This window comes from Pleurodeles waltl, chromosome 4_2, assembly GCF_031143425.1.
Source record: "Pleurodeles waltl isolate 20211129_DDA chromosome 4_2, aPleWal1.hap1.20221129, whole genome shotgun sequence".
NCBI lineage: Eukaryota > Metazoa > Chordata > Amphibia > Caudata > Salamandridae > Pleurodeles > Pleurodeles waltl.
The window spans coordinates 1,027,271,273-1,027,297,045 of NC_090443.1; the positions used below are offsets into that span (position 1 = coordinate 1,027,271,273).

The window sequence follows — 25,773 nt, forward strand, 5'->3', positions numbered from 1 at the left end:
GCAGAAATGGTGTGGGAGCACTGGCTGTAGGAATGGTGTAGGAGTGCTGGCTGCAGGAATGGTGTGGGAGCGCTGGCTGTAGGAATGGTGTGGGAGCGCTGGCTGCAGGAATGGTGTAGGAGCGCTGGCTGTAGGAATGGTGTGGGACCGCTGGCTGCAGGAATTGTGTGGGAGCGCTGGCTGCAGGAATGGTGTGGGACCGCTGGCTGCAGGGATGGTGTGGGAGCGCTGGCTGCAGGAATCGTGTGGGAGCGCTGGCTGCAGGGATGGTGTAGGAGCGCTGGCTGCAGGAATCGTGTGGGAGCGCTGGCTGCAGGAATGGTGTGGGAGTGCTGGCTGCAGGAATGGTGTGGGAGCGCTGGCTGCAGGAATGGTGTGGGAGCGCTGGCTGCAGGAATGGTGTGGGAGCGCTGGCCGTGGGATGGTGTAGGAGCGCTGGCTGTAGGAATGGTGTGGGAGCGCTGGCTGCAGGAATGGTGTAGGAGCGCTGGCTGTAGGAATGGTGAGGGAGCGCTGGCTGCAGGAATGGTGTGGGAGCGCTGGCTGCAGGAATGGTGTAGGAGCGCTGGCTGCAGGAATGCTGTGGGAGCGCTGGCTGCAGGATGGTGTGGGTACGCTGGCTGCAGGAATGGTGTGGGTGCGCTGGCTGCAGGAATGGTGTGGGAGCGCTGGCTGCAGGAATGGCGTGGGTGCGCTGGCTGCAGGAATGGTGTGGGAGCGCTGGCTGCAGGAATCGTGTGGGAACGCTGGCTGCAGCAATGGTGTAGGAGTGCTGGCTGCAGGAATGGTGTGGGACCGCTGGCTGCAGGAATGGTGTGGGAGCGTTGGCTGCAGGAATGGTGTGGGAGCGTTGGCTGCAGGAATGGTGTGGGAGCGCTGGCTGCAGGAATGGTGTGGGTGCGCTGGCTGCAGGAATGGTGTAGGAGCGCTGGCTGTGTGATGGTGTGGGAGCGCTGGCTGCAGGAATGGTGTGGGAGCGCTGGCTGTAGGAATGGTGTGGGTGCGCTGGCTGCAGGAATGGTGTGGGGGCGCTGGCTACAGGAATCGTGTGGGAGCGCTGGCTGCAGGAATGGTGTGGGAGCGTTGGCTGTGGGATGGTGTGGGAGCGCTGGCTGTGGGATGGTGTGGGAGCGCTGGCTGTGGGATGGTGTGGGAGCGCTGGCTGAAGGAATGGTGTGGGAGCGCTGGCTGTAGGAATGGTGAGGGAGCGCTGGCTGCAGGAATGGTGTGGGAGCGCTGGCTGTGGGATGGTGTGGGTGCGCTGGCTGCGGAATGGTGTGGGAGCGCTGGCTGTAGGAATGGTGAGGGAGCGCTGGCTTCAGGAATGGTGTGGGAGCGCTGGCTGCAGGAATGGTGTAGGAGCGCTGGCTGCAGGAATGGTGTAGGAGCGCTGGCTGTGTGATGGTGTGGGAGTGCTGGCTGCAGGATGGTGTAGGAGTGCTGGCTGCAGGATGGTGTAGGAGTGCTGGCTGCAGGAATGGTGTGGGAGCGCTGGCTGCAGGAATGGTGTGGGAGCACTGGCTGCAGGAATGCTGTGGGAGCGCTGGCTGCAGGATGGTGTAGGTGTGCTGGCTGCAGGAATGGTGTGGGAGCGCTGGCTGCGGGATGGTGTGGGAGCGCTGGCTGTGGGATGGTGTGGGAGCGCTGGCTGTGGGATGGTGTGGGAGCACTGGCTGCGGGATGGTGTAGGAGCGCTGGCTGCGGGATGGTGTGGGAGCGCTGGCTGCGGGATGGTGTGGGAGCGCTGGCTGCGGGATGGTGTGGGAGCGCTGGCTGTGGGATGGTGTAGGAGCGTTGGCTGCGGGATGGTGTAGGAGCGCTGGCTGCGGGTTGGTGTGGGTGCGCTGGCTGCAGGAATGGTGTGGGAGCGCTGGCTGCAGGAATGGTGTGGGAGCGCTGGCTGCAGGAATGGTGTGGGAGCGCTGGCTGTGGAAAGGTGAGGGAGTGCTGGCTGCAGGAATGGTGTGGGAGCGCTGGCTGCAGGAATGGTGTAGGAGCGCTGGCTGCAGGAATGGTGTGGGAGCGCTGGCTGCAGGAATGGTGTGGGAGCGTTGGCTGTGGAATGGTGAGGGAGTGCTGGCTGCAGGAATGGTGTGGGAGCGCTGGCTGTGGGAATGGTGTGGGAGTGCTGGCTGCAGGAATCGTGTGGGAGCGCTGGCTGCAGGAATGGTGAGGGAGCGCTGGCTGCAGGAATGGTGTGGGAGCGCTGGCTGTTGGATGGTGTAGAGCGCTGGCTGCAGGATGGTGTGGGAGCGCTGGCTGCGGGATGGTGTGGGAGTGCTGGCTGCGGGATGGTGTGGGAGCGCTGGCTGTGGGATGGTGTAGGAGCGCTGGCTGCGGGATGGTGTAGGAGCGCTGGCTGCGGGATGGTGTAGGAGCGCTGGCTGCGGGATGGTGTGGGTGCGCTGGCTGCAGGAATGGTGTGGGAGCGCTGGCTGCAGGAATGGTGTGGGAGCGCTGGCTGCAGGAATGGTGTGGGAGCGCTGGCTGTGGAATGGTGAGGGAGTGCTGGCTGCAGGAATGGTGTGGGAGCACTGGCTGTGGGAATGGTGTGGGAGTGCTGGCTGCAGGAATGGTGAGGGAGCGCTGGCTGCAGGAATGGTGAGGGAGCGCTGGCTGCAGGAATGGTGTAGGAGCGCTGGCTGCAGGAATGGTGTAGGAGCGCTGGCTGCAGGAATGCTGTGGGAGCGCTGGCTGCAGGAATGGTGTAGGAGCGCTGGCTGTGTGATGGTGTGGGAGTGCTAGCTGCAGGATGGTGTCGGAGTGCTGGCTGCAGGAATGGTGTGGGAGCGCTGGCTGCAGGAATGGTGTGGGAGCGCTGGCTGCAGGAATGGTGTGGGAGCGCTGGCTGCAGGAATGGTGTGGGAGCGCTGGCTGCAGGAATGGTGTGGGAGCGCTGGCTGCAGGAATGGTGTGGGTGCGCTGGCTGCAGGAATGGTGTGGGAGTGCTGGCCGTGGGATGGTGTAGGAGTGCTGGCTGCAGGAATCGTGTGGGAGCGCTGGCTGTAGGAATGGTGTAGGAGTGCTGGCTGCAGGAATCGTGTGGGAGCGCTGGCTGTAGGAATGGTGTGGGAGCGCTGGCTGCAGGAATGGTGTGGGAGCGCTGGCTGCAGGAATGGTGTGGGAGCGCTGGCTGTAGGAATGGTGTGGGTGCGCTGGCTGTGGAATGGTGTGGGTGCGCTGGCTGTAGGAATGGTGTGGGTGCGCTGGCTGCAGGAATGGTGTGGGTGCGCTGGCTGCAGGAATGGTGGGGGAGCACTGGCTGTAAGAGTGCAGGCGATGACAGTGGTCTAGAAGCCTGGCTATGGTGAATTGTCAGGAATGCAGACTGTGACAATGGTGTCAGTCCTTATAATGAATAGTTTGGAGCACTGGGTAAGGTGAATTGTGTGGGAGCAATGGTGGATGGTCTGGAGCACTTGGTGTGGTGGCTGATGTGTCAATGGTGCAGGAGCCCTGACTATGGGAAGTGTTGTAAGAGTTCAACCTATGACACCACTGTAGCACCGGCGGAGTCTGATGGGGCATGAACACAACAGTACAGCGAAGTCGCTGATAACCCTGAATGTCTCCCTCTACACCAGGCGTCTCACCACAGAGTTTGTCTGAATGGAGGATGCAGAACATCGCCCGGGACTCCGAGAACAGCTCCGATGAGGAATTCTTCGATGCTCATGGTAGGTGCCCAACGGATGACACCATCCCTCAGGGTCTTATCGTATGGCTGAAGGCTGCTGTCTTGGCACAGCTGTCTCTCGGATTGATTTCTGGGGCGCTGGAACTGCTGTCTGTGCTGGGGTTTGACTGAGGGCCTGTCTGCTTACACTGCACTATCTCTGTCTCTCGTCTGTGACTGAGGGATAGACTGATACTGCTCTCGCTCTCTCTCTAACTGAAGGCTGCTGTCCTGACTCCTGGCAGTGCTGCATCTGTCACTTGTCTGTGACTGAGGGATGGTGTCCTGAAAGTGCAGCATCTGTGTCTCTTTCTTTGACTGAGGGCTGGTGTCCTGGCAGTGCTGCATCTGTATCTGTGACTGAGGGCTGGTGCCCTGACCGTGATGCATCTGTGTCTCTTGTCTGTGACTGAGGGCTGGTGTCCTGGCAGTGCTGCATCTGTGTCTCTTTCTGTGAATCAGGGTTGGTGTCCTGACCATGCTGCATCTGTGTCTCTTGTCTGTGACTGAGGGCTGGTGCCCTGACTGTGCTACATCTGTGTCTCTTCCTGTGACTGAGGGCTGGTGTCCTGGCAGTGCTGCATCTGTGTCTCTTTCTGTGAATCAGGGTTGGTGTCCTGACCATGCTGCATCTGTGTCTCTTGTCTGTGACTGAGGGCTGGTGTCCTGGCCGTGCTGCATCTGTGTCTCTTCCTGTGACTGAGGGCTGGTGTCCTGGCAGTGCTGCATCCGTGACTCTTTCTGTGACTGAGGGCTGGTGTCCTGGCAGTGCTGCATCCGTGACTCTTTCTGTGACTGAGGGCTGGTGTCCTGACAGTGCTGCATCTGTGTCTCTTGTCTGTGACTGAGGGCTGGTGTCCTGACAGTGCTGCATCTGTGTCTCTTGTCTGTGACTGAGGGCTGGTGTCTTGACAGTGCTGCATCTGTATCTCTTGTCTGTGACTGAGGAGTGGTGTCCTGACAGTGCTGCGTCTGTGTCTCTTGTCTGTGACTGAGGGCTGGTGTCCTGACTGTACTGCATCTGTGACTCTTGTCTGTGACTGAGGGCTGGTGTCCTGAAAGTGCAAAATCTGTGTCTCTTGTCTGTGACTGAGGGCTGGTGTCCTGACAGTGCTGCATCTGTGTCTCTTGTCTGTGACTGAGGGCTGGTGTCTTGACAGTGCTGCATCTGTATCTCTTGTCTGTGACTGAGGGGTTGTGTCCTGACAGTGCTGCGTCTGTGTCTCTTGTCTGTGACTGATGGCTGGTGTCCTGACTGTACTGCATCTGTGACTCTTGTCTGTGACTGAGGGCTGGTGTCCTGAAAGTGCAGCATCTGTATCTGTTGTCTGTGACTGAGGGCTGTTGCCCTGGCAGTGCTGCATCTGCATCTCTTTCTGTGACTGAGAGCTGGTGCCCTGACCGTTCTGCATCTGTCATTCGTGTCTGTGACTGAGGACTGGTGCCCTGACAGTGCTGCATCTGTATTTCTTGTCTGTGACTGAGGTCTGCTGTCCTGGCAGTGCTGCATCTGTGTCTCTTGTCTGTGACTTAGGGTTGGTACCCTGGCAGTGCAGCATCTGTGTCTTGTCTGTCACTGCGGTCTGGTGTTATGACAGTGCTGCATCTGTCTGTTGTCTGTGACTGAGGACTGGTGTCCTGACAGTAGTGCATCTGTGACTCTTGTCTGTGACTGAGGGCTGGTGTCCTGAAAGTGCAACATCTGTGTCTCTTGTCTGTGACTGAGGGCTGGTGTCCTGACAGTGCTGCATCTGTGTCTCTTGTCTGTGACTGAGGGTTGGTGTCTTGACAGTGCTGCATCTGTGTCTCTTGTCCGTGACTGAGGGCTGGTGTCCTGAATGTGCAGCATCTGTGTCTCTTTCTGTGACTGAGGGCTGGTGTCCTGACTGTACTGCATCTGTGACTTGTCTGTGACTGAGGGCTGGTGTCCTGAAAGTGCAGCATCTGTGTCTGTTGTCTGTGAATGAGGGCTGGTGTCCTGACAGTGCTGCATCTGTGTCTGTTGTCTGTGACTGAGGTCTGGTGCCCTGGCAGTGCTGCATCTGTGTCTCTTGTCAGTGACTGAGGGCTGGTGTCCTGGCAGTGCTGCATCTGCATCTCTTTCTGTGACTGAGAGCTGGTGCCCTGACCGTTCTGCATCTGTCATTCATGTCTGTGACTGAGGACTGGTGCCCTGACAGTGCTGCATCTGTGTTTCTTGTCTGTGACTGAGGTCTGCTGTCCTGGCAGTGCTGCATCTGTGTCTCTTGTCTGTGACTGAGGTCTGGCAGTGCTGTATCTGTGACTCTTGTCTGTGACTGCGGTCTGGTGTCGTGACAGTGCTGCATCTGTGTCTGTTGTCTGTGACTGAGGGCTGGTGTCCTGACAGTGTTGCATCTGTGTCTGTTGTCTGTGACTGAGGTCTGGTACCCTGCCATTGCTGCATGTGTGTCTCCGGTCTGTGACTGAGACCTGTTGTCCAGGCAGCGTAGTGTTGACCCTGCTATGTGTCTTGTTTGTGACTGAGGGCTGTTGTCCTGGCAGTGCTGCATTTGTGTCTCTTTTCTGTGACTGAGGGCTGGTGTCCTGGCAGTGCTGCATCTGTGTCTCTTGTTTGTGACTGACGGCTGGTGTCCTGGCAGTGCTGCATCTGTGTCTCTTGTCAGTGACTGAGGGCTGGTGTCCTGGCAGTGCTGCATCTGTGTCTCTTGTCCGTGACTGAGGGCTGGTGCCCTCACAGTGCTGCATCTGTGTCTTTCTGTGACTGAGGGCTGGTGTCCTGGCAGTGCTGCATCTGCTTCTCTTTCTGTGACTGAGAGCTGGTGCCCTGACCGTTCTGCATCTGTCATTCGTGTCTGTGACTGAGGACTGGTGCCCTGACAGTGCTGCATCTGTGTTTCCTGTCTGTGACTGAAGTCTGCTGTCCTGGCAGTGCTGCATCTGTGTCTCTTGTCTGTGACTGATGTCCTGGCAGTGCTGCATCTGTGTCTCTTGTCTGTGACTGAGGGCTGGTGTCCTGGCAGTACTGCATCTGTGTCTCTTTCTGTGACTGAGGTTTGCTGTCCTGACAGTGCAGTATTGCCCTTGTGTCTCTTGTCTGTGACTTAGAGCTGGTGTCCTGACAGTGCTGCATCTGTGTTTTTTGTCTGTGACTGAGGGCTAGGGCCCTTACAGTAATGCATCTGTGCCTCTTTCTGTGACTGAAGGCTGGTGTCCTGACAGAGTTGCATGTGTCTCTAGGTCCCTGGGGGCTGGATCCCTGGCAGTGCTGCATCTGTGTCTCTTGTCTGTGACTGAGGGCTGATGTCCTGGCAGTGCTGCATCTGTGACTCTTGTCTGTGACTGAGGGCTTGTGTCCTGACAGTGCTGCATCTGTGTCTCTTGTCTGTGACTGAGGGCTTGTGTCCTGACAGTGCTGCATCTGTATTTCTTTCTGTGACTGAGGGCTGATGTCATGGCAGTGTTGCATCTGTGTCTCTTGTCTGTGACTGATGTCCTGGCAGTGCTGCATCTGTGTCTCTTGTCTGTGACTGAGGGCTGATGTCCTGGCAGTGCATCATCTATGTCTTGTCTGTCACTGCGGTCTGGTGTCCTGGCAGTGCTGCATCTGTGTCTGTCGTCTGTGACTGAGGGCTGTTGTCGTGACAGTGCTGCATCTGTGACTCTTGTCTGTGACTGAGGGCTGGTGTCCTGACAGTGCTGCATGTGTGTCTCCGGTCTGTGACTGAGACCTGTTGTCCAGGCAGCATAGTGTTGACCCTGCTATGTCTCTTGTTTGTGACTGAGGGATGTTGTTGTGACAGTGCTGCATCTGTGACTCTGGTCTGTGACTGAGGGCTGGTGTCCTGGCAGTGCTGCATCTGTGTCTGTTGTCTATGACTGAGGGCTGGCGTCCTGGCAGTGCTGCATCTGTTTCTCTTTCTGTGACTGAAGGCTGGTGTCCTGGCAGTGCTGCATCTGTGTCTCTTGTCTGTGACTGAGGGCTGGTGTCCTGGCAGTGCTGCATCTGTGTCTCTTGTCCGTGACTGAGGGCTGGTGCCCTGACAGTGCTGCATCTGTGTCTTTCTGTGACTGACGGCTGGTGTCCTGGCAGTGCTGCATCTGTGTCTCTTGTCCGTGACTGAGGGCTGGTGCCCTGACAGTGCTGCATCTGTGTCTTTCTGTGACTGAGGGCTGGTGCCCTGACAGTGCTGCATCTGTGTCTTTCTGTGACTGAGGGCTGGTTCTCTGACCATGCTGTATCTCTGTCTGTGACTGACAACTTCCCCAGCGCACTCACTCTTTTCGGTCTGACATCCGTCTCCTTCTTGTCTCTGAGCTCACACTTTGCTCCCCTGTTTCCTCTCTTCTCCCACCCACCCTGTCACTCACACAGATTTCTCTGACACAGACGAGGTGTTTCCCAAAGAAATCACAAAATGGAATTCAAACGACTTCCTGGACACCTACGACGCTCCCGGCGACACCGAGGACAGTACAGGTGAGTGACAGACACTAGGTGCACCTTGCTTGGGCAGCCCAGGTCCGTGGCTAGTCTTAGTGGGGACCTCAGTCACGCAGACAGTGGTGAGAGCAGTAAGGATAGAAGAAGGACAAACTTTGAGGTCTTCCTGTTGGCCACGTGCACAGGAAGTGAGGGTGCTGGGATTGTTGGGGTGTTCAGAGACATGGCCATAGCTTCAGGGGGTGTTGGGGTGCTACACTGCCTCAATGAATGTATTTTGTGGTAAATAGTTGGGTACAAGTGCTTTCGGTCGGTGATGGTGTGGTGTCCCACTCTGTGTTTGGAAAGACTTCAAAAATGTTAGTTATTTCACAAAACATTATGTTTTCTCTCACTTAGTACATCAACCACTCAGTAGTCCTCCCCCTTTCCGCTGCCCCATGAGCCTCTCTTCCGTGCCCTGCTTGTCGTATAACGTATTTTAACATTATGGGGGTCATTCCAACCCTGGCGGTCATTGACCGCCAGGGTGGATGACCACGGAAGCACCGCCAACAGGCTGGCGGTGCTTCCTTTTGTATTCCGACCGCGGCTGTTAAGCCGCTGTCGCCCAGCCGGGTCCGGCGGTTTCCCACCGGATTACCCCCGGCTGGGAGAATCCCCCATGGCGGCGCTGCTTGCAGCGCCGCCATGGGGATTCCGACCCCCTTCCTGCCAGCCTGTTTCTGATGGTTTTCACCGCCAGGAACAGGATGGCGGGAACGGGTGTCGTGGGGGCCCTGGGGGCCCCTGCACTGCCCATGCCGGTGGCATGGGCAGTGCAGGGGCCCCCTAACAGGGCCCCAGCAGGATTTTCACTCTCTGCTATGCAGACAGTGAAAATCGCGACGGGTGCAACTGCACCCGTCGCACCCCTGCAACACCGCCAGATCCATTCGGAGCCGGCTTACATGTTGCAGGGCCTTTCCCGCTGGGCCGGCGGGTGCTCCTTTGGCGGGCGCCCGCCGGCCCAGCGGGAAAGTCAGAATGGCCTCCGCGGTCTTCTGACCGCGGAGCGGCCATTTGGCGGTTCCCGCCAGGCGGGCGGCGTCCGCCGCCCGCCGAAATCAGAATGACCCCCTATGTGCCAGCAACATTGTTGGGAATTCTGAAACTCCACCCCCCCCCCACCCCCCAGTGTTACTGGCCAAACCACGCCCTAGACAGAAAGGGGTAAAAACAGACTTATCACAACAGAGTGTTTACCGTAGACCAGTGGTCATGGATTACAGAAGTGGTGATGTTTCAATGCTAGGAAAGTAATTCAATGTCTTTTGCATTTGTAACAAGCGCACGCAACCCCCTGTGACATCAGTGCACTCTGCATTCAAAGCGCATGGCAGAAGGAGTGTCCTTGAAGAGGGTGAGAAACCCTGGAACAAGGGGTGAGTTGTGATGTGGTAGGGAGGAATCTTTCCCAAGAGCGAGGACTCTAGCCCCCATATAGGCCAGTAAGCGACAGTCCTTAGTAGTCCAATCAATGCCAGTACCCATCAGTGAACAGTACTGATAATCAGATGCACTGTTCCTATCAGTATACAGCCTCCCCTAGTCTGCACAATGTTCTCATTACTGAACACCCCCGTATACATGTCAGCACATTGTTGCTCCCTATGAGCATTTGTAATAGAGCCAGGACTGGTACACTATTTCTTTCATGAGGTTTGTACATAATGTCTCCCATGTGCACGCTCCGTCATGGTGTGTTTAAGGCCCTTCATCAGGCTCAGCCCGTGTCTGCAGAGCGCCAAGAGGCTTGTGGTGTACGGAAGCCTCTGTGTCTTGTCTACTCGTGACCCCTGTGCTGAATTTGCAGTTCTTCTTTTTGTGTTTTTCTGTTCTCTAGATGATAACCAGATCCTGTCTGGCTGCTCGGTCCCCTTCCCACTTTCTAACTGTGGACCAAGCTTTTTGGTTTGGGTCTAACATGGTTTCCTTAGAAGGAAAAGTATACAAATCGCATTTAATGCATCAGTGATAAGTCAGTGCCCACCTCTACCCTGATTATGGTGCATTGGAAGCATCAGGTATCAGTGTCCACCTCTACCCTGATTATGGTGCATTGAAACTTTCAGTCATGTAGCAGTGTTTATCTCTGCTCTGACTATGGTGCATTGGAAGTATCAGTCACGTATCAGTGTCCACCTCTGCTCCGATTATAGTGCATTGGAAGTATCAGTCACGTATCAGTGTCCACCTCTGCTCTAATTATGGTGCATTGGAAGCATCAGTCACGTATCAGTGTCCACCTCTGATCTGAGTATGGTGCATTGGAAGCATCAGTCATGTATCAATGCCCACCTCTGCTCTAATTATGGTGCATAGGAAGCGTCAGTCACGTATCAGTGTCCACCTCTGCTCTGATTATGGTGCATTGAAACTTTCAGTTATGTAGCAGTGTCTATCTCTGCTCTGACTATGATGCATTGGAAGTATCAGTCATGTATCAGTGCCCACCTCTGCTCCGATTATAGTGCATTGAAACTGTCAGTCATGTATCAGTGTCCACCTCTGCTCGTATTATGGTGCATTGGAACCATCAGGTATCCGTGTCCAGCTCTACTCTGATTATGGGTCATTGGAAGCATCAGTCATGTATCAGTGCCCACCTCTCCTCTGATTATAGTGCTTTCAAACTGTCAGTCATGTAGCAGTGTCCATCTCTGCTATGATTATGGTGCATTGAAAGTATCAGCCATGTAGAAATGTCCATCTCTGCTCTGATTATGGTGCATTGAAAGTGTCAGTCATGTAGCAGTGTCCATCTCTGCTCTGATTATGGTGCATTGAAAGTATCAGTCATATATCAGTGGCGATCTCTGCTCTGATTAAGGTGCATTGAAAGCATCAGTCATGTATTGGTGTCCACCTCTGCTCTGAATATGGTGCATTGGAAGCATCAGTCACGTATCAGTGTCCACCTCTGCCCTGATTATGGTGCATTGGAAGTATCGGGTATCAGTGTCCATCTCTACTCTGATTATGGCTCATTGGAAACATCAGTCATGTATCAGTGCAAACCTCTGTCCTGATTATGGTGCATTGGAAGCATCAGCCATGTATCAGTGCCCACCTCTGCTCTGACTATGGTGCATTGGAAGCGTCAGTCATGTATCAGTGTCCACCTCTACTCTGATAATGGTGCATTGGAAGCATCAGGTATCAGTGTCCACCTCTGCTCTGATTATGGTGCATTAGAAGTATCAGTCATATAGCAGTGCCCATCTCTGCTCTGATTATGGTGCATTGGAAGCATCAGTCATGTATCAGTGCCCACCTCTGCTCTAATTATGGCTCATTTGAAACATCAGTCATTTATCAGGGTCCACCTCTGCTCTGATTATGGCTCATTTGAAACATAAGTCATTTATCAGGGTCCACCTCTGCTCTGATTATGGTGCATTGGAAGCATCAGGTATCAGTGTCCACCTCTGCTCTGATTATGGTGCATTGGAAGCGTCAGTCATGTATCAGTGTCCACCTCTACTCTGATTATAGTGCATTGAAACTGTCAGTCATGTAGCAGTGTCCATCTCTGCTCTGATTATGGTGCATTGGAAGCATCAGGTATCCGTGTCCAGCTCTACTCTGATTATGGGTAATTGGAAGCATCAGTCATGTATCAGTGCCCACCTCTCCTCTGATTATAGTGCTTTGAAACTGTCAGTCATGTATCAGTGCCCACCTCTGCTCTGATTATGGCTCATTTGAAACATCAGTCATGTATCAGGGTCCACCTCTGCTCTGATTATGGTGCATTGGAAGCATCAGGTATCAGTGTCCACCTCTGCTCTGATTATGGTGCATTGGAAGCGTCAGTCATGTATCAGTGTCCACCTCTACTCTGATTATAGTGCATCGAAACTGTCAGTCATGTAGCAGTGTCCATCTCTGCTCTGATTATGGTGCATTGGAAGCATCAGTCACGTTTCAGTGTCCACCTCTGCTCTGATTATGGTGCATTGGAAGTATCAGGTATCACTGCCCATCTCTGCTCTGATTATGGCTCATTGGAAACATCAGTCATGTATCAGTGCACACCTCTGCTCTGAATATTGTGCATTGGAAGCATCAGTCATGTATCAGTGCACACCTCTGCTCTGATTATGGTGCATTGGAAGCGTCAGTCATGTATCAGTGTCCACTTCTGCTCGGATTATGGTGCATTGGAATTATCAGTCATGTATCAGTGCCCATCTCTATTTTGATTATGGTGCATTGGAATTATCAGTCATGTATCAGTGCCCATCTCTATTTTGATTATGGTGCATTGGAATTATCAGTCATGTATCAGTGCCCATCTCTGCTTGGATTATGGTGCATGGGGAACATACACCAATCCGTACAGGCGTTAATGCAAGTTCAAATTAAAATGACATTTAATCAGTAGACCTCAGAGGGTTACAGGTACTGGGAGCACAAATCCCAGGGATACAGATTGCAGGATTAAATAAATAAACCTGTGCTGTTATCCTTCTGTGTTCTGGAAGGATTAAAGTTGGCGTGCTGTGCCAGTTTCACTACCTGCTCATCGACAAACGTCAACGATGCCACCTTATTTAGAGTAGTGTTTGTACAATGCACCAGCACGTGGCTCACACTTGCTCGAAAGCAGAGGCGTGTTTACCAGCTATCTTGCCACAGTGCCGGTGCCCCTGCAGAAGTCTGCAGATTCCTCCATGTTATAAGTTACTGAATGAATCGAGGGTACTCAGGCCAATTCTGGCTCTTCTCTCATGCTGCCAGCATCATGAGAGCAGTGTCTGGATTGGCTGTAGGGGAGTCTGGGAGCCCGTGCTGCAGTGGAGCCAGATGAGCAGAAGAACGGTGATGCGTCGGGAGGCAGGTAACTTATTTTTTGTTTTGTTATATATTGTTATTGTGGCCCACCCTCCCAGCCCCGCCCGCCACTTTTCCCTGACATGACAGCTATTGATGACACACTTGTAGGCTAAAACTTAGAGACAACTCATGAACAGTTTTGAGAAGGATAGTGAGTGACTGATGGTGCCCCAACCCATCTTACTGCCCGCTTCAGAATCCTGTCTTTCAGGCAATGTCTGCAATGGGGAGGCAGGGAGCTCTTGGAGAGTAAAGGGAGGGTGAGAGTTGTGTAACTCACCAGAAGGCTGCAGACCATTTAGAACTCAGAAGCCAAAATAACTCTCAACCTCCGATGTCGCACTCCTATCACGCTGCACTGGCTCCCCATTCACAAATGAGAACAATTCAAACTCCTTACCCACACTTTCAAGGCACTACATAGCACTGGCCCAGCATACCTTAACAATCTCATCTGCTTTCACAAACCTTCCAGACACGTCCGCTCATCCAACGTGCACACACACATGCATACAGAAAACCAGATCCAGTGGTCGAGCTTTCTCCTACATTGCTCTTAAAGCGTGGTACGACCTCCTGCTACACATAAGAGCGTCCTCCTCACTTCTTGAACACTGCAAGAAGCTGAAGACCTAGCTTTTCGAGTGCCACTAGGCGCTAGGTGTGCCTAGACTCACTCCTGCTCAGTGCCAGGATACCCTCCTGGGTGATAGTGCGCTCTACAATCTGTATAAGATATCGTATCCTGTAGAATGTTGTTTGTGTAAGTTGGTGGTGGTGGCATCGGAAAGTATGTGAGAAGGTGTGCCACACACATAATTGTGAAAAAAATGAAGGTAACAGTTGAAGGAAAAGGGCACAGAGGGGAGGGGAGTTGAGAAGTGCTGCATTCTGAAATAAACAATTGTTTTTTTCTCTAGATGCCTCTGGCGCGTCACAGAGCTTCACCAGTGATGGTTTACAGACTTCGGGCTACCTGGAGGTGATGCTCTTACCCTGGGTTCTGGCTGCCTTTGTCCTTTCTCTACCTCTGTTCATCACCCTCTGTCACGCCTCAGGCTGGCCTTTCACATTCTCACTGATATATTCCCTCTTATTTATGACTATTTCTCTCACACTTCTCCTGTGCACGTCTACTCCTTCCACATCTCTTAATTCCTCTCTTTCGCACCTCTTGCTGCCTCTCACTACTTTACTTTTGCACACAATCTCATTTTGTGAATTTCTCTGTTAGACGTAGTCAGCACTTTTGTTTATTTTTTTCTCACTTGCTCTCGCTTTCTCCTAAGTCTCCTTCAGCCATTGGTTGGTCAAAGTGTCAGTCACATTTTGGCCCAGCCCACCACAGAATTCCTCTTTCTGGTTGGGTACTAGATGTTTTGCCCGCCCCTATGGGAGGAGTACTTCAGTATCCGTGCATGAGGTGCATTGATCCCAGGAGTGGTCGCAGCTGGTAGGATCTACAGGGCTGTTTCCTTCAACCTTTCCATCTTGGAAAGAAAGCTGAGGGCAGGTTGATCAGGTTAATAAACAAACGCTTGAAGTGGGATTAAATAAGTATGTACATGATCTATAATGTAATTGTTAGATATTCTCTAAGAAAAACGTGTTTTTGAATGAAAAACACTACATCAAAATGCAAAACATTTCATTTTATTCATAAATGTGATCAAGAAGTTGTTCTAGTTCACTTCCTAGCTTATACTCTAGGTAGGCATTTTGTTTGTGTGGCACGTGTTGAATTGGCTGGCACAGTCTCCTCTTTGGCATTGCCTCCCTGACCCTGGCATGCTTCTGTTGTATGTGCCTGCAGCGGGCAGTGCCAGTGAAGCTGAAACATTCTTTCATCAGCTCCCTGCCCACCCACAGCTGCATGGCCTGGGGGCACCTTGGAGGGCTGACAGTAGGTGACAGCTTGGCTAATTTTAAACCTCCCCTGTGAGCTTCAGATGCTCCTATGAGCTGCAGCTGGCAGGGCTGGGCGGTCGGGTTTGGAGGTAGAATTGAGTGGGAGAATCTTCTGAAAGATAGTTCTGTTCGATTTCAAAGCTGACATTGTCCAAAGGCTTTTCATTCAGTGGGGAGGACTCTTGGCCACTCCTTTCTGCCAAAGGGACAATGCAGTTATCCATCAACTCGAATGGACTGATTCAGAGGATAACGCTTCACAATAGGGAGCAAATCTCTGCTTAACTTGTAAAAAAAAAAAAAAGGTGCCAGAAGCCCTTATTAAAGAACCACTGCAGCTTGTTCCAGCCAATGGCAGCACCAACACAGCTACTTACCATTACACTCCCACAAGGGTGACTGTTCAGACTATTCCAGGTGCAGCGCTATAATAATGGCTTTGTCTGCGGTTATTAATAATTATGAATGTATATTGAATTATTAACAACTGTTATGCTAATCTCTGAATTAAACAGGCAGCGCCACCATGTGGAAGACTGCCATAAGTGCTGATGTTGGCAATTAAGAGCCTGTGCCGAGCACCGGAAACCACTGGCTCAAATTAAGCACTGCAACAAATTACTAACATTCTCCCATGAACCCCCGGGTAGAACAAAAAATTGTGCCTCATTGTGCACGTTTGTTTCACAGACGGTTCCTTATAGAAACCTCTCTTAAGCAGCATGTGTTCTGACCTCCACTGACGCATCAAAGGGGTTTGCTGTAAAATGAGGGAAACTCGGCTTTTTATGGTGCAGGCACCAATATGGGTCTTTTGGCTAGCATTTTATGGACCATACATGGGGGAGTCTATGTCCCTCCAGAGTTAAAGCAGGGGAGCCCTGCCATGGTCATATGTCGGTCTCAGCCAGACTTAACCCTCCCAAGAGAATAACTCCTGGAGTTGGTGACAGTGTTTCGGGGCAGTCCTACAAGTGCCTGCACTGATACACCCTGCCTCTGACTCCTGGTGCCCCTCTGTAAATGAGTAAAGTTTAGGATGCATCCATCCGCAGGGGAGGTTCAGGTGCCCACGCAGAGACATGGGGCCTGTCGGCTCAAGGCGCTTTAACAGAGGCACCATTGATTAGTGTGTAGTTTTGCGGAAGGATAAATAGATGAATGTTAGGTGGAGGGCATGAGTGAACAGATGATGAATTATTGAGGGGATGGATGGCTGTATGGATGACTCGGCAGATGAACGGAAGCATCCATTCACCCACTCGTCGTTCCACAATAAAACACAAAACACGTCACTTAAGATGTAGCTTGTTATAAGGCAGGTCTTTCAGCTTTGCTTATGCTTGTTCATTTAGTATAGAACTTGGCACAAAAAAACATATATTGTGCATGAAACATACATAAACAGTTTTATTTTCCTTGGTAGGAGCGCTTGGAATATCCACCTGATAGGTGATATGTCTTACTTGGGCCCTTGTTTAGCAGCTTATCAGCTCTCAAGATTTACCACTATGCGTTTCAGACGCGTGCTCATATGAATTCACGGCCTGCTTCAGGGCACACAGTAATACTCAGCCTGCGTTGCTGCAAACATCTCTGGGTACCAGACCATTGCACTGGTGGTGATGGAGTGCAGCGAAGGCACAGAGGCTCAGTCTGATCTCCACCTTTGGGCTGTACTGTTGTACTGGCCACAATAATGCATCACATTGCGAGTCCTGACCTTCTGTCATTATCCGTAACATACATTTGTATGGTGCATGTTGACCCTTTGCGGCTCGTTGTCGATCAGTAATGCACCTTCTGACCTAGTGTTTGGGCAACCCCACAATTGTTGGAATTTTCAGAGTACAACAAGTTGTAGAGACACCTCCTGTTACAGGCAGGGGTGACAGTGAAGTGAGGTGTGCAGTGTGGGCCAGGAGAGGTCTTTGTCCTGTGCTGGAAGGGTCTGACAGTAGCATGCTGATGATGGGCACCTGGGTGGGTGAAGGAGTGGTGTGGGGCAGCAGAAGTGGACACAAGGCTGGAGGAGAAGGGCATTTAAATGCCCTCATTAATTAAGAGAAGATTACAAGGTTGCTCCTGGTCAGCATGGGTGTGGTGGTGCTCGGCCAGTGGAGAAGCAGCACTTGAAAGGGACAGGTTCTTGGGAGTGGGATGGGGTCACCTGCAATTACAGAGCAAGATTTTAAAATGAATAGTTTGAGCCTCAATTTCTCCTTATTGCTAATACTTCCGGGTGCAAGCGGTAACATGAACAGGAGCGGGCTGCCACCCTTCCAGGATCAGCTGCCACTGGAAGCCCATGGCACACAGAGGCCTTAGCCATGTGCCCACACATCACTGTACATCGAGGGCACACCAAACCCTCCCTTCCACCACCTTCCTCGTTAAAATGTAATCAAGCAATATTCATTTGTAAACAACACACTACTTACCCATTGTAAAGATACAACACTCATGCTGAAAAAAAGTTTAATATATAGGGTTAGCTTTCCTCAATAAGTGCACTCATTTTGTAATTTGGAGTTCATTTAAGGGTAATGCCTTAAATAATTTTCAGTGGTCTAGGATTTACCTTCCAGCCACTTCATTCAAGTTTTAATGCAGAGCTGCCCTTGAATGGATTGTTTACAAGGTTGCTTCCCTTCTTGCATGTCTTGATGTTGTGAGGGTAAGAGTGTTAGCTCGGGCTGAAGTGAGAGCTGTCAGGGTTGGTTATAACTTTGAGGTCCCAACAAGTGTGAGAAATAGGGTTAGGGTTAGTTGTTAGGGTTCAGGGTCATGTTGAGGTCAGGGTTGAAGCGCTGAACCTTTTAATGTAATCTACATAAGGGGGGTGAAGGGACATTAGTCCGAAGTGAAGAGGTGGGAATAATGTTGATTCCAGCCTTTTAAATAGGTTTTGAGTGGTTGTGGATCAAAGGAAGGAGGTCAGATGAACCGTAGGTCGAAGAAGTGAAGATGTAACTTCTGAGATGTGTCCCTTAGAATGCAAACTGAGCCAGGGACTTTGTGGACAGATTCTCTCATTTAGCACACTGGGATTTAGCAGTACAAATAATAACACTGAGGTTGTCAAACACAACAATTCCCTTAGACTGTTGTTTCACTTAAAAACCTTTACCCAGGAGGTAGGAAGTTGGGTGCCTAGAGATACAAAAACCATCTCCAAGTGTCCTATTTGTGTCCGGTGTTTTATTCTATCTTTATAATTTGCTATTAGCGCACTTTTCTGGCTGGTCCTGCGGTCCTGTTTATGTTCCTGTTTGCTAACTGAGTGTTGCTCATAGGGGTTTTACTTTGGCAGCTGTGAGCATCACAACAGACACTTTCAGACAGAACACCAACAAGCACTGGAAAGGGTAACCTCTTTCCTAGGTGCTGATAGACTTGCAGTGGTAAACAGGTGAGTGTAGGTGGCCCTCAATTTAGTGTAGCTGAAAGGTTATTTCCGACCATGCCTCAGGGCTGTGCATTTACATGCGCAAGTATTTTGGCCCCCAACCCTCCTCAGTGACGCTCCACCTGATGCACAGCACTTGCAGGAAGCCAAGCAGGTATGGAAATAAAGCTGTTTATGCTTGTATATATAAGGAGAGGCTTTTGCTTTACACTTTCTCTTGTTGATAACTGTTCTCATGCCTTTTTACTTGTCTTGCTGATACTTCACCATGTTCCTCACACCTAGCAGTCTCCTTCTTCTTGTAGATGACTCTTCCCATGCCTTTTTACTTGTCTTGCTGATCCTTTCCCTGCTCTTCGCAGTCTCTTTTCTCTTGTAGATGACTCTTCCCATGCCTTTTCACTTGTCTTGGTGATCCTTTCCTTGCTCCTCGCTCTTTGCAGTCGCCTTCCTCTTGTAAATGATTGTGCCAATGCCTTACTTGTCTTGTTGATGTTTGTCCCTGCTCCTCACTCTTCGCCATCTCCTTCCACTTATAGATGATTGTTTCCATGCCTTTATACTTGTGTTGCTGATGTTTTTCCATGCTCTTCACTCTTCACGGTCTCCTTCTTTTTGCTGATTGTTGTTCCCATGCCTTTTTACTTGTCTTGCTGATCCTTTCCCTGCTCCTCGCAGTCTCCTTCCACTTGTAGATGTTTGTTCCCATGCCTTTTCACTTGTTTTGCTGATATGTGTCCCTGCTCCTCACGCATCACAGTCTCCTTCTCCTTGTAGATGATTGTTCCCATGCCTTTATACTTGTGTTGCCCATGTTTGTCCCTTCTTCTCACTCCTCGACATCTCCTTCATCTTGTAGATGTTTGTTCCCATGCCTTTCTACTTGTCTTGCTGATGTGTGTCCCTGCTCCTCACTCTTCACAGTCTCCTTCTCCTTGTAGATGATTGTTTCCATGCCTTTTTACTTGTGTTGCTGATGTTTGTCCCTGCTTCTCACTCTTCGACATCTCCTTCCTCTTGTAGATCATTGTTCCCATGCCTTTTCACTTGTCTTGCTGATGTTTCCCTGCTCGTCACTCTTCACAGTCTCTTTTCTCTTGTAGATGATTGATCCCATGCCTTTATACTTGTGTTGCTGATGTTTGTCCTTGCTTCTCACTCTTCCTTTTGTAGATGTTTGTTCCCATGCCTTTCTACTTGTCTTGCTGATGTTTGTCCTTGCTCCTCAATCTTCAGTCTCTTTCCTTTTGTAGATGTTTGTTCCCATGCCTTTTTATTTGTCTTGCTGATGTTTCCCTGCTCCTCACTCTTCACAGTCTCTTTCCTCTTGTAGATGATTGTTCCCATGCCTTTTTACTTGTCTTGCTGATGTTTCCCTGCTCCTCACTCTTCACAGTCTCTTTCCTCGTGTAGATGATTGTTCCCATGCGTTTTTAATTGTCTTGCTGATGTTTCCCTGCTCCTCACTCTTCACAGTCTCTTTCCTCTTGTAGATGATTGTTCCCATGCGTTTTTACTTGTCTTGCTGATGTTTCCCTGCTCCTCACTCTTCACAGTCTCTTTCCTCTTGTAGATGATTGTTCCCATGCCTTTTTACTTGTCTTGCTGATGTTTCCCTGCTCCTCGCAGTCTCCTTCCTCTTGTTGATTGTTGTTCCCATGCCTTGCTGGTGTTTGTCCATGCTTCTCACTCTTTTCAATCTCTTTCCTCGTGTCGATGATTGCTCCATTGCCTTTTTATTGTTGCTCTTGCTGATGTTTGCTCCCTATCTCGTGTCTTCTCTCTTTGCAGGACGGCTCTCCACGATGCCTCAGTGAGATCCACGCTCTCTTCCTCATCCTGCACAGCGGAAACATCTTAGACCTTGGCGGTGGTGACCAAGCATCCAAGCAGGCAGATGTCCACACCCTGTCTGCTGCTTTTGACGGGGTCATGAGGATGCACTTCCCCGAAGCCCTCGGGCACATCGCCCTGCGTCTGGTACCCTGCCCACCCATCTGCGCCGAGGCCTACGCCCTCGTCTCCAAGTACACACCATTTTGGCTATCCATGGAATCATTGCGGGTGGGGAGCTGATGGTGACGGGAAGGGAGCTGCAATGTTGATAGCATTTTTCCTCTTTCCATCATGCCTCTCCACCTTCTGATCTATTTCTTCTCCTTCCTTTCTTTTATATCCACCTCTCTTATTAAGGCTCTCTTTTTCGGCTGTCTGGTTTCTTTCACTTAATGTGATTCTCTTCATCACCACTCCTGTTACCCCTCTACACGCTTCTTCTCTCCACCACTTCTATTTCTGTCTTCCTTTTACATCCAATTTTCCTCCTCTTACTTTCCCTCTTGGTTTCCTCTCCATTTCTCTGCCCACTGCTTTTGCCCCATCTTCCCATCTTGTTCTTGCTCGCTTTCTTTTCATGGTCTTTCTCCACGGTCCCCTTCTCCTCTGATCCTCACTCCACTTTCTGTTCTCGCCCCCTGTTCTCTTGCAGTCTGAGTCCATACAGCTATGACACTGATAACTTGTCCAGTAGCCAGGATCACATCCCACTGGCTGCACTACCACTCCTGGCCACGTCCTCCGTGCACTACCAGAACGCTGTGTCCGCCACCATCGCCCGCGTCAACCAGGCCCACCACGACTTCCTGAAATCTAGGGAAGGCACTGGCTTCTGCGGGCAGGTGAGACTCCCCCTCCAGCAGGGGGTCAGTGTAGGGTGACCTGTGAAAGTGTAACACATGCTCTTTGACAGAGTTGGAGGGGTGATGTCAGAATGTAACTGGTTGAGACAGAGTCATGGTGTCTGAGGATTTACTGCAGGGAGTTGTATAAGCTATACAGCATGTTTTTGAGTGCCAGCTCTCAGGATGGTGTGACTGCTGAGTCAATGTGTGATTAATTGGGGATCCTGGCTTTGATGACGGTGTGGGTGAGAAATTTGCAGAGGAGTTGCGATATTGCATTAGAGTATGCAAGTATTTCCTCTCTCGTGTAATTCTCTTCCTTGGCCCTCTCTCATAGGTGGTTCTTATTGGAGACTGTGTGGGAGGGATTTTGGCTTTTGACATCTTGTGTCACAGTGGTTCCATAATGTCCAGCAGCCGAGGGAGCAGCCGCAGGGGGAGCGTGGTAAGTCCTCATCACATGGTAAATCTCTCATTCAAAGTGTGGTGGATTCCCTGTGTGACCAGCTCTCCCTACTTCCATGTATCTGAGAAAGTTCACTGACCAGTTAGCATCTGGAATCATGGCCAAGTAGAGATGCTTCAGACTTGTAAGATTTCTGCAGAATCAGGATCTCTGCTTCAAGATTAGAAGTGGTTAGCTCTGTAATGCACAAGGGCTGGGGACTGCTACAAGTCTTCACTGATTTATTTAGAAAGAGTTTACAGACAAACCTATAAATAAGCACAGGGTACAATTGAAGTCTACATGGGTTTAGACTGGAGAATGCATAACAAACCTTTAACAACTTCACCTGTAGATGGGATCCCAGAGCACAATACAAAGGGCATTTTTATTTCCCTATTTGAAGGCTCATTCTGTCTTTTGTGACTGAAGGAAACCAATTAAACCTTGAAATAATACAGCAGCCTCTTAACTTTCTTTCTACTTTTTTTAAAACAAGCATTTTCACAAGCAGAAAATCTGTAGTTTCCTTTGTAGCCCCATGCGGACCTCTGCGTCTCAAAGGGCGCATCTCTGGCTGCCGAGTGGCAGTTTACCCTTTCGCTCTGTGCACTTTGGCTATCTGAACACTGGGCTCTCACTTTCGGCCTATTCTGTGGATGTGTTCATCAGATTTAGCTCCTATGTAATGTCTTTCCTCATCCTCTGGTATTATTTGTAATGTAGAGTTATGACATAAGAGCATTTTCTCCAAAGAGAGGAATCCAACACCATCACTGTTTGTGAAGGACCCCTGCCATAGCAAGATGGTCCGAATAGGATACATATGCAACTAGATCCAGTGCCTTTCTGGAAGCCACTCTTACATTGTCTTGTATGCAAGAAAATATTCCAGAACAAAGTGAATGTTGGGCAAGTATTTTCCTTCAGTAACAGTCTGAATCCTTGTCTGAGCCGGCTGCAGATGGCCCCCACCACTCATGAAAGACTCTAAAGATGCTGCCTACAAGCCTTGCACACGCCAGAAAAGAAAACAAAAAAGAACAAGGGGTAAATTTTGGATTGATCAATAACAAGCTTAGATATCAGAGTGCCCTCTGTCAATGTCTTTCACAAAGGTGCTTGATGCAGAAGAAAAGGACACCATTACGCTTGACGTTAAGGTGTAGGCATGAAAGGGATTTGGGGCCAGATGTAACAAAAAAGGCATTTGCGATTCGGAAATAGCGATTTTTAAGAAATCGCTATTTCTGATTTGCAAAATGCAATGTATCATATTTGCGATTCGGTAATTGCGATTTCTTAAAAATCGCAAATGCTATTACCGTATCGCAAATTGCGATACAGACCCCATTCGCACCTATGGGCCTTTAGGCCCATATTTGCAAATTTTTTGCATTGTCCAAATTGTGAATTCTTAACTGGAATTCGCAATTTAGGAAATGCAAAACCCCAGGGTGCTGGGGGCCTAAGGCCCCCTCTGCTGCACCCCAAAAAAATATTGCAGGACATGTAAGGCGCACACATGCCAAAGGGGCATGTGTGCGTTACATGTCAATTTTAAAAATGCATTTTTAATGCATTTTTTTAATTTGCACATGGTTACCACAAAGTTCAACTTGGTGGTAATAGTGATTCCTTAATGTCCAATTCGCATTAAGGAATTGCTTGTTACATGTGGTTTAGAAATCGCAAGTAAGGACTCCTTATTTGCGATTTCTTATTTAGAGAATCGCAATTTGCGACTCTCTTAACAGGATCGTAAATTTAAGGAACCGCTATTTTAGCGATTCCTTAAATTTGCGTTGCGAATGCCTTTAAAAAATACTGAAAGGCATTTTTGCATTCGCAAACGGGCATTCGCACCGTTTGCGAATGCAAAAAGGCCTGATACATCTGCCCTTGGTGTCCAGGCACACAGTGTCCCAAGCCATCAACATTTAGGGACATGCCATTAAGTTGGTATTCTAACTCTTACAGCTCGTAGAGAAGACATCTTTTGTTCCTAGTCCCTCTGACAATCGAGGCGGGTTGTTGTGAGAAGGAAAACAAGGTTTGGTGCCTATAAGCAGAAATATGTCTGCGCCATAGTACTCTGGAGAAAAGGTGCACTCCACAAACCAAACCAAATCAAAATGAGTTCATTGACTTAGATCTTTGAGATCAACAATACATACAATCATAAATAATTATTTAAGAGACTCATATAGGACATAACAAAACTCCATATTTGGTTCCTGCTAATACATATATAAAAAAGCTTTAAAAATGTATACAAATTATAAAACACAAATTCATGAGGGGGTGACTTTGCTAAAGCAATCGAATCATTAATTTTTAACACGCTATATTTAAAACACAAAGGTTTTAGAAAACTGTTCCTCGCTTCAAACACTGTCTTACAGGGGCAGATGAATAATACATGCTTTAGGTTTTGAATCTTGAAGATTACATGTTCCAGTCTTATCCATTATATCCGCCCAATGCTTTTTAAAGTTGTTTAATAGTGTAATACCCACCCTTTACATAATTACGAATCACCTTGCGTAGCTTAATCTGGCTCTCATGTTTTTCAGAAACAACTTTAATTGTGCTTATGTTCTTGATTGCAAGTGGGACACGGTGCATTGAGAATTCCCTAAAGCGATATCAAGATTATTCTTAAAAGTGTAAAAACCTACTTCATCCTTAAAGGTTGTGTTCCTCAGAAGGTCTCTCAGAGTACCCTCTGATGCGTGCAGAAGGGTATAGACCCATCTAATCACATTTGCCAGGGATCTGGAGAGGGCACTCCACAAGCAACACCTATTCCAAGGCTAAGAAACCATGTCCTGGAGAGTTGTAAATTAACTTCAGTAATCATTCCTAGAAGACGCAAAACACCATGAAAGGAGGGAGAGAGATCTCTTTAGATCGTACTGTGCCTGCATCATGCAAGATCCCCTTCACGGATATTGCCTTTGATCCATTTTAAAGTTTCCAGGAGGCTCTGTCAAGTGGAGCAACAAAGGTATACATTGTGCTCCAAGGCCTTTTAACCAGATCCCCATTGTTTTTTTTAGAAATTACAGCTATAAGATGCTGCAAGGTCTGGCATTGACAAATACCTCTTTAATATGGCACTTACTACAAATACTGGGGCTGTGGCCCTCAAGTGAAATCATTGTATCACTTATACATGCTGAAGGTTACTTCTGAGTCCTTTGATCAGCAGTTTAAGACAGCTCGGTGCTCACCTGGTTAGATTAATACCATGATCATGTATTCACTCAGCAATCAGGGATGGATGAAATTGATGTAGGACATAGGACATCTGAACCTGGCTCATCACAAGGAAACTTTCTCTGAGTAGTCTGGAACACCATGCAGAATCATCACAGAATATTGAGTCACTTGCCCTTGACAGAGAACTAGGATTACAAGTTAGAGACATATCCTTATGTTTTGTAGTTTGTTTAAAAAACTATTGGGTCCTCTTTTGAACTTTGATGGTAGCTGTCAAATAAATGATGAGCTGTTAGAAAGTGCACATTCTACAAATACTTTGCCCAGAGATCTACACTGTCTTTCATCACATGACTTAAAATGTCTTGAGGAAGCAAGCTTTTACTGAAATTCAGACTGCCCTGTGTCTTAGGGGATTATCATGACTTGCGTCCCAAGGGATAGGTTGGAGAATAAAGCCTTTAGTTGCACAGCCGTGTTCGGTCAATCAGGGAGGCTTTTCCTCCAACATCTACCTTTACTAATTGGACATCTGAGGCTTTAGTATCAGGCTTAGCGTGTGAGAAGGCGGTCCAGAATTCTGCATCAAGAAAGAAGCCTGTAGGAAGTTGGCTCTGTATGTACTATTTCAAAGTAAGAAATAGCATGCACAGAGTCCAAGGGTTCTCCTCAGAGGTAAGATAGTGGCAAAAAGAGATAATTCTAATGCTCTATTTTGTAATAGTGTGGTCGAGCAGTAGGCTTATCAGAGGGTAGTGTTGAGCATTTGTTGTACACACACAGGCAATAAATGAGGAACACACACTCAAAGACAATTCCAGGCCAATAGGTTTTTATATAGAAAAATATATTTTCTTAGTTTATTTTAAGAACCACAGGTTCAAGATTTACAATCAATACTTCAAATGAAAGGTACTTCACTCAGGTATCATAGGAACTTTGAATCAGCAAAATAGCATGTACAGTTTTGGCACAAATGGCAATAAGCTATTTTAAAACTAGACAGTGCAAATTTCAACAGTTCCTGGGGGAGGTAAGTATTTGTTAGTTTTGCAGGTAAGTAAACCACCTACAGGGTTCAAAGTTGGGTCCAAAGTAGCCCACCGTTGGGGGTTCAGGGCAACC

At 49.5% G+C, this 25,773-nt stretch overlaps 1 protein-coding gene across 4 annotated transcripts in view; it reads left to right on the plus strand.

Annotated features, from left to right (window-relative positions):
- Window positions 1-25,773, plus strand: part of PITPNM1 (phosphatidylinositol transfer protein membrane associated 1) — a 317,763-nt gene that overhangs the window by 215,528 nt on the left and 76,462 nt on the right. For 3 of the 4 annotated variants that reach the window (XM_069232915.1, XM_069232914.1, XM_069232916.1), the window contains exons 7-12: window positions 3,585-3,677; window positions 8,031-8,135; window positions 13,901-13,962; window positions 20,089-20,324; window positions 20,786-20,975; window positions 21,316-21,423. In XM_069232915.1, coding sequence (XP_069089016.1) covers window positions 3,585-3,677; window positions 8,031-8,135; window positions 13,901-13,962; window positions 20,089-20,324; window positions 20,786-20,975; window positions 21,316-21,423 — 794 coding nt within the window. The remainder of the gene's footprint in view (window positions 1-3,584; window positions 3,678-8,030; window positions 8,136-13,900; window positions 13,963-20,088; window positions 20,325-20,785; window positions 20,976-21,315; window positions 21,424-25,773) is intronic. The other variant, XM_069232917.1, reaches the window with a different exon arrangement.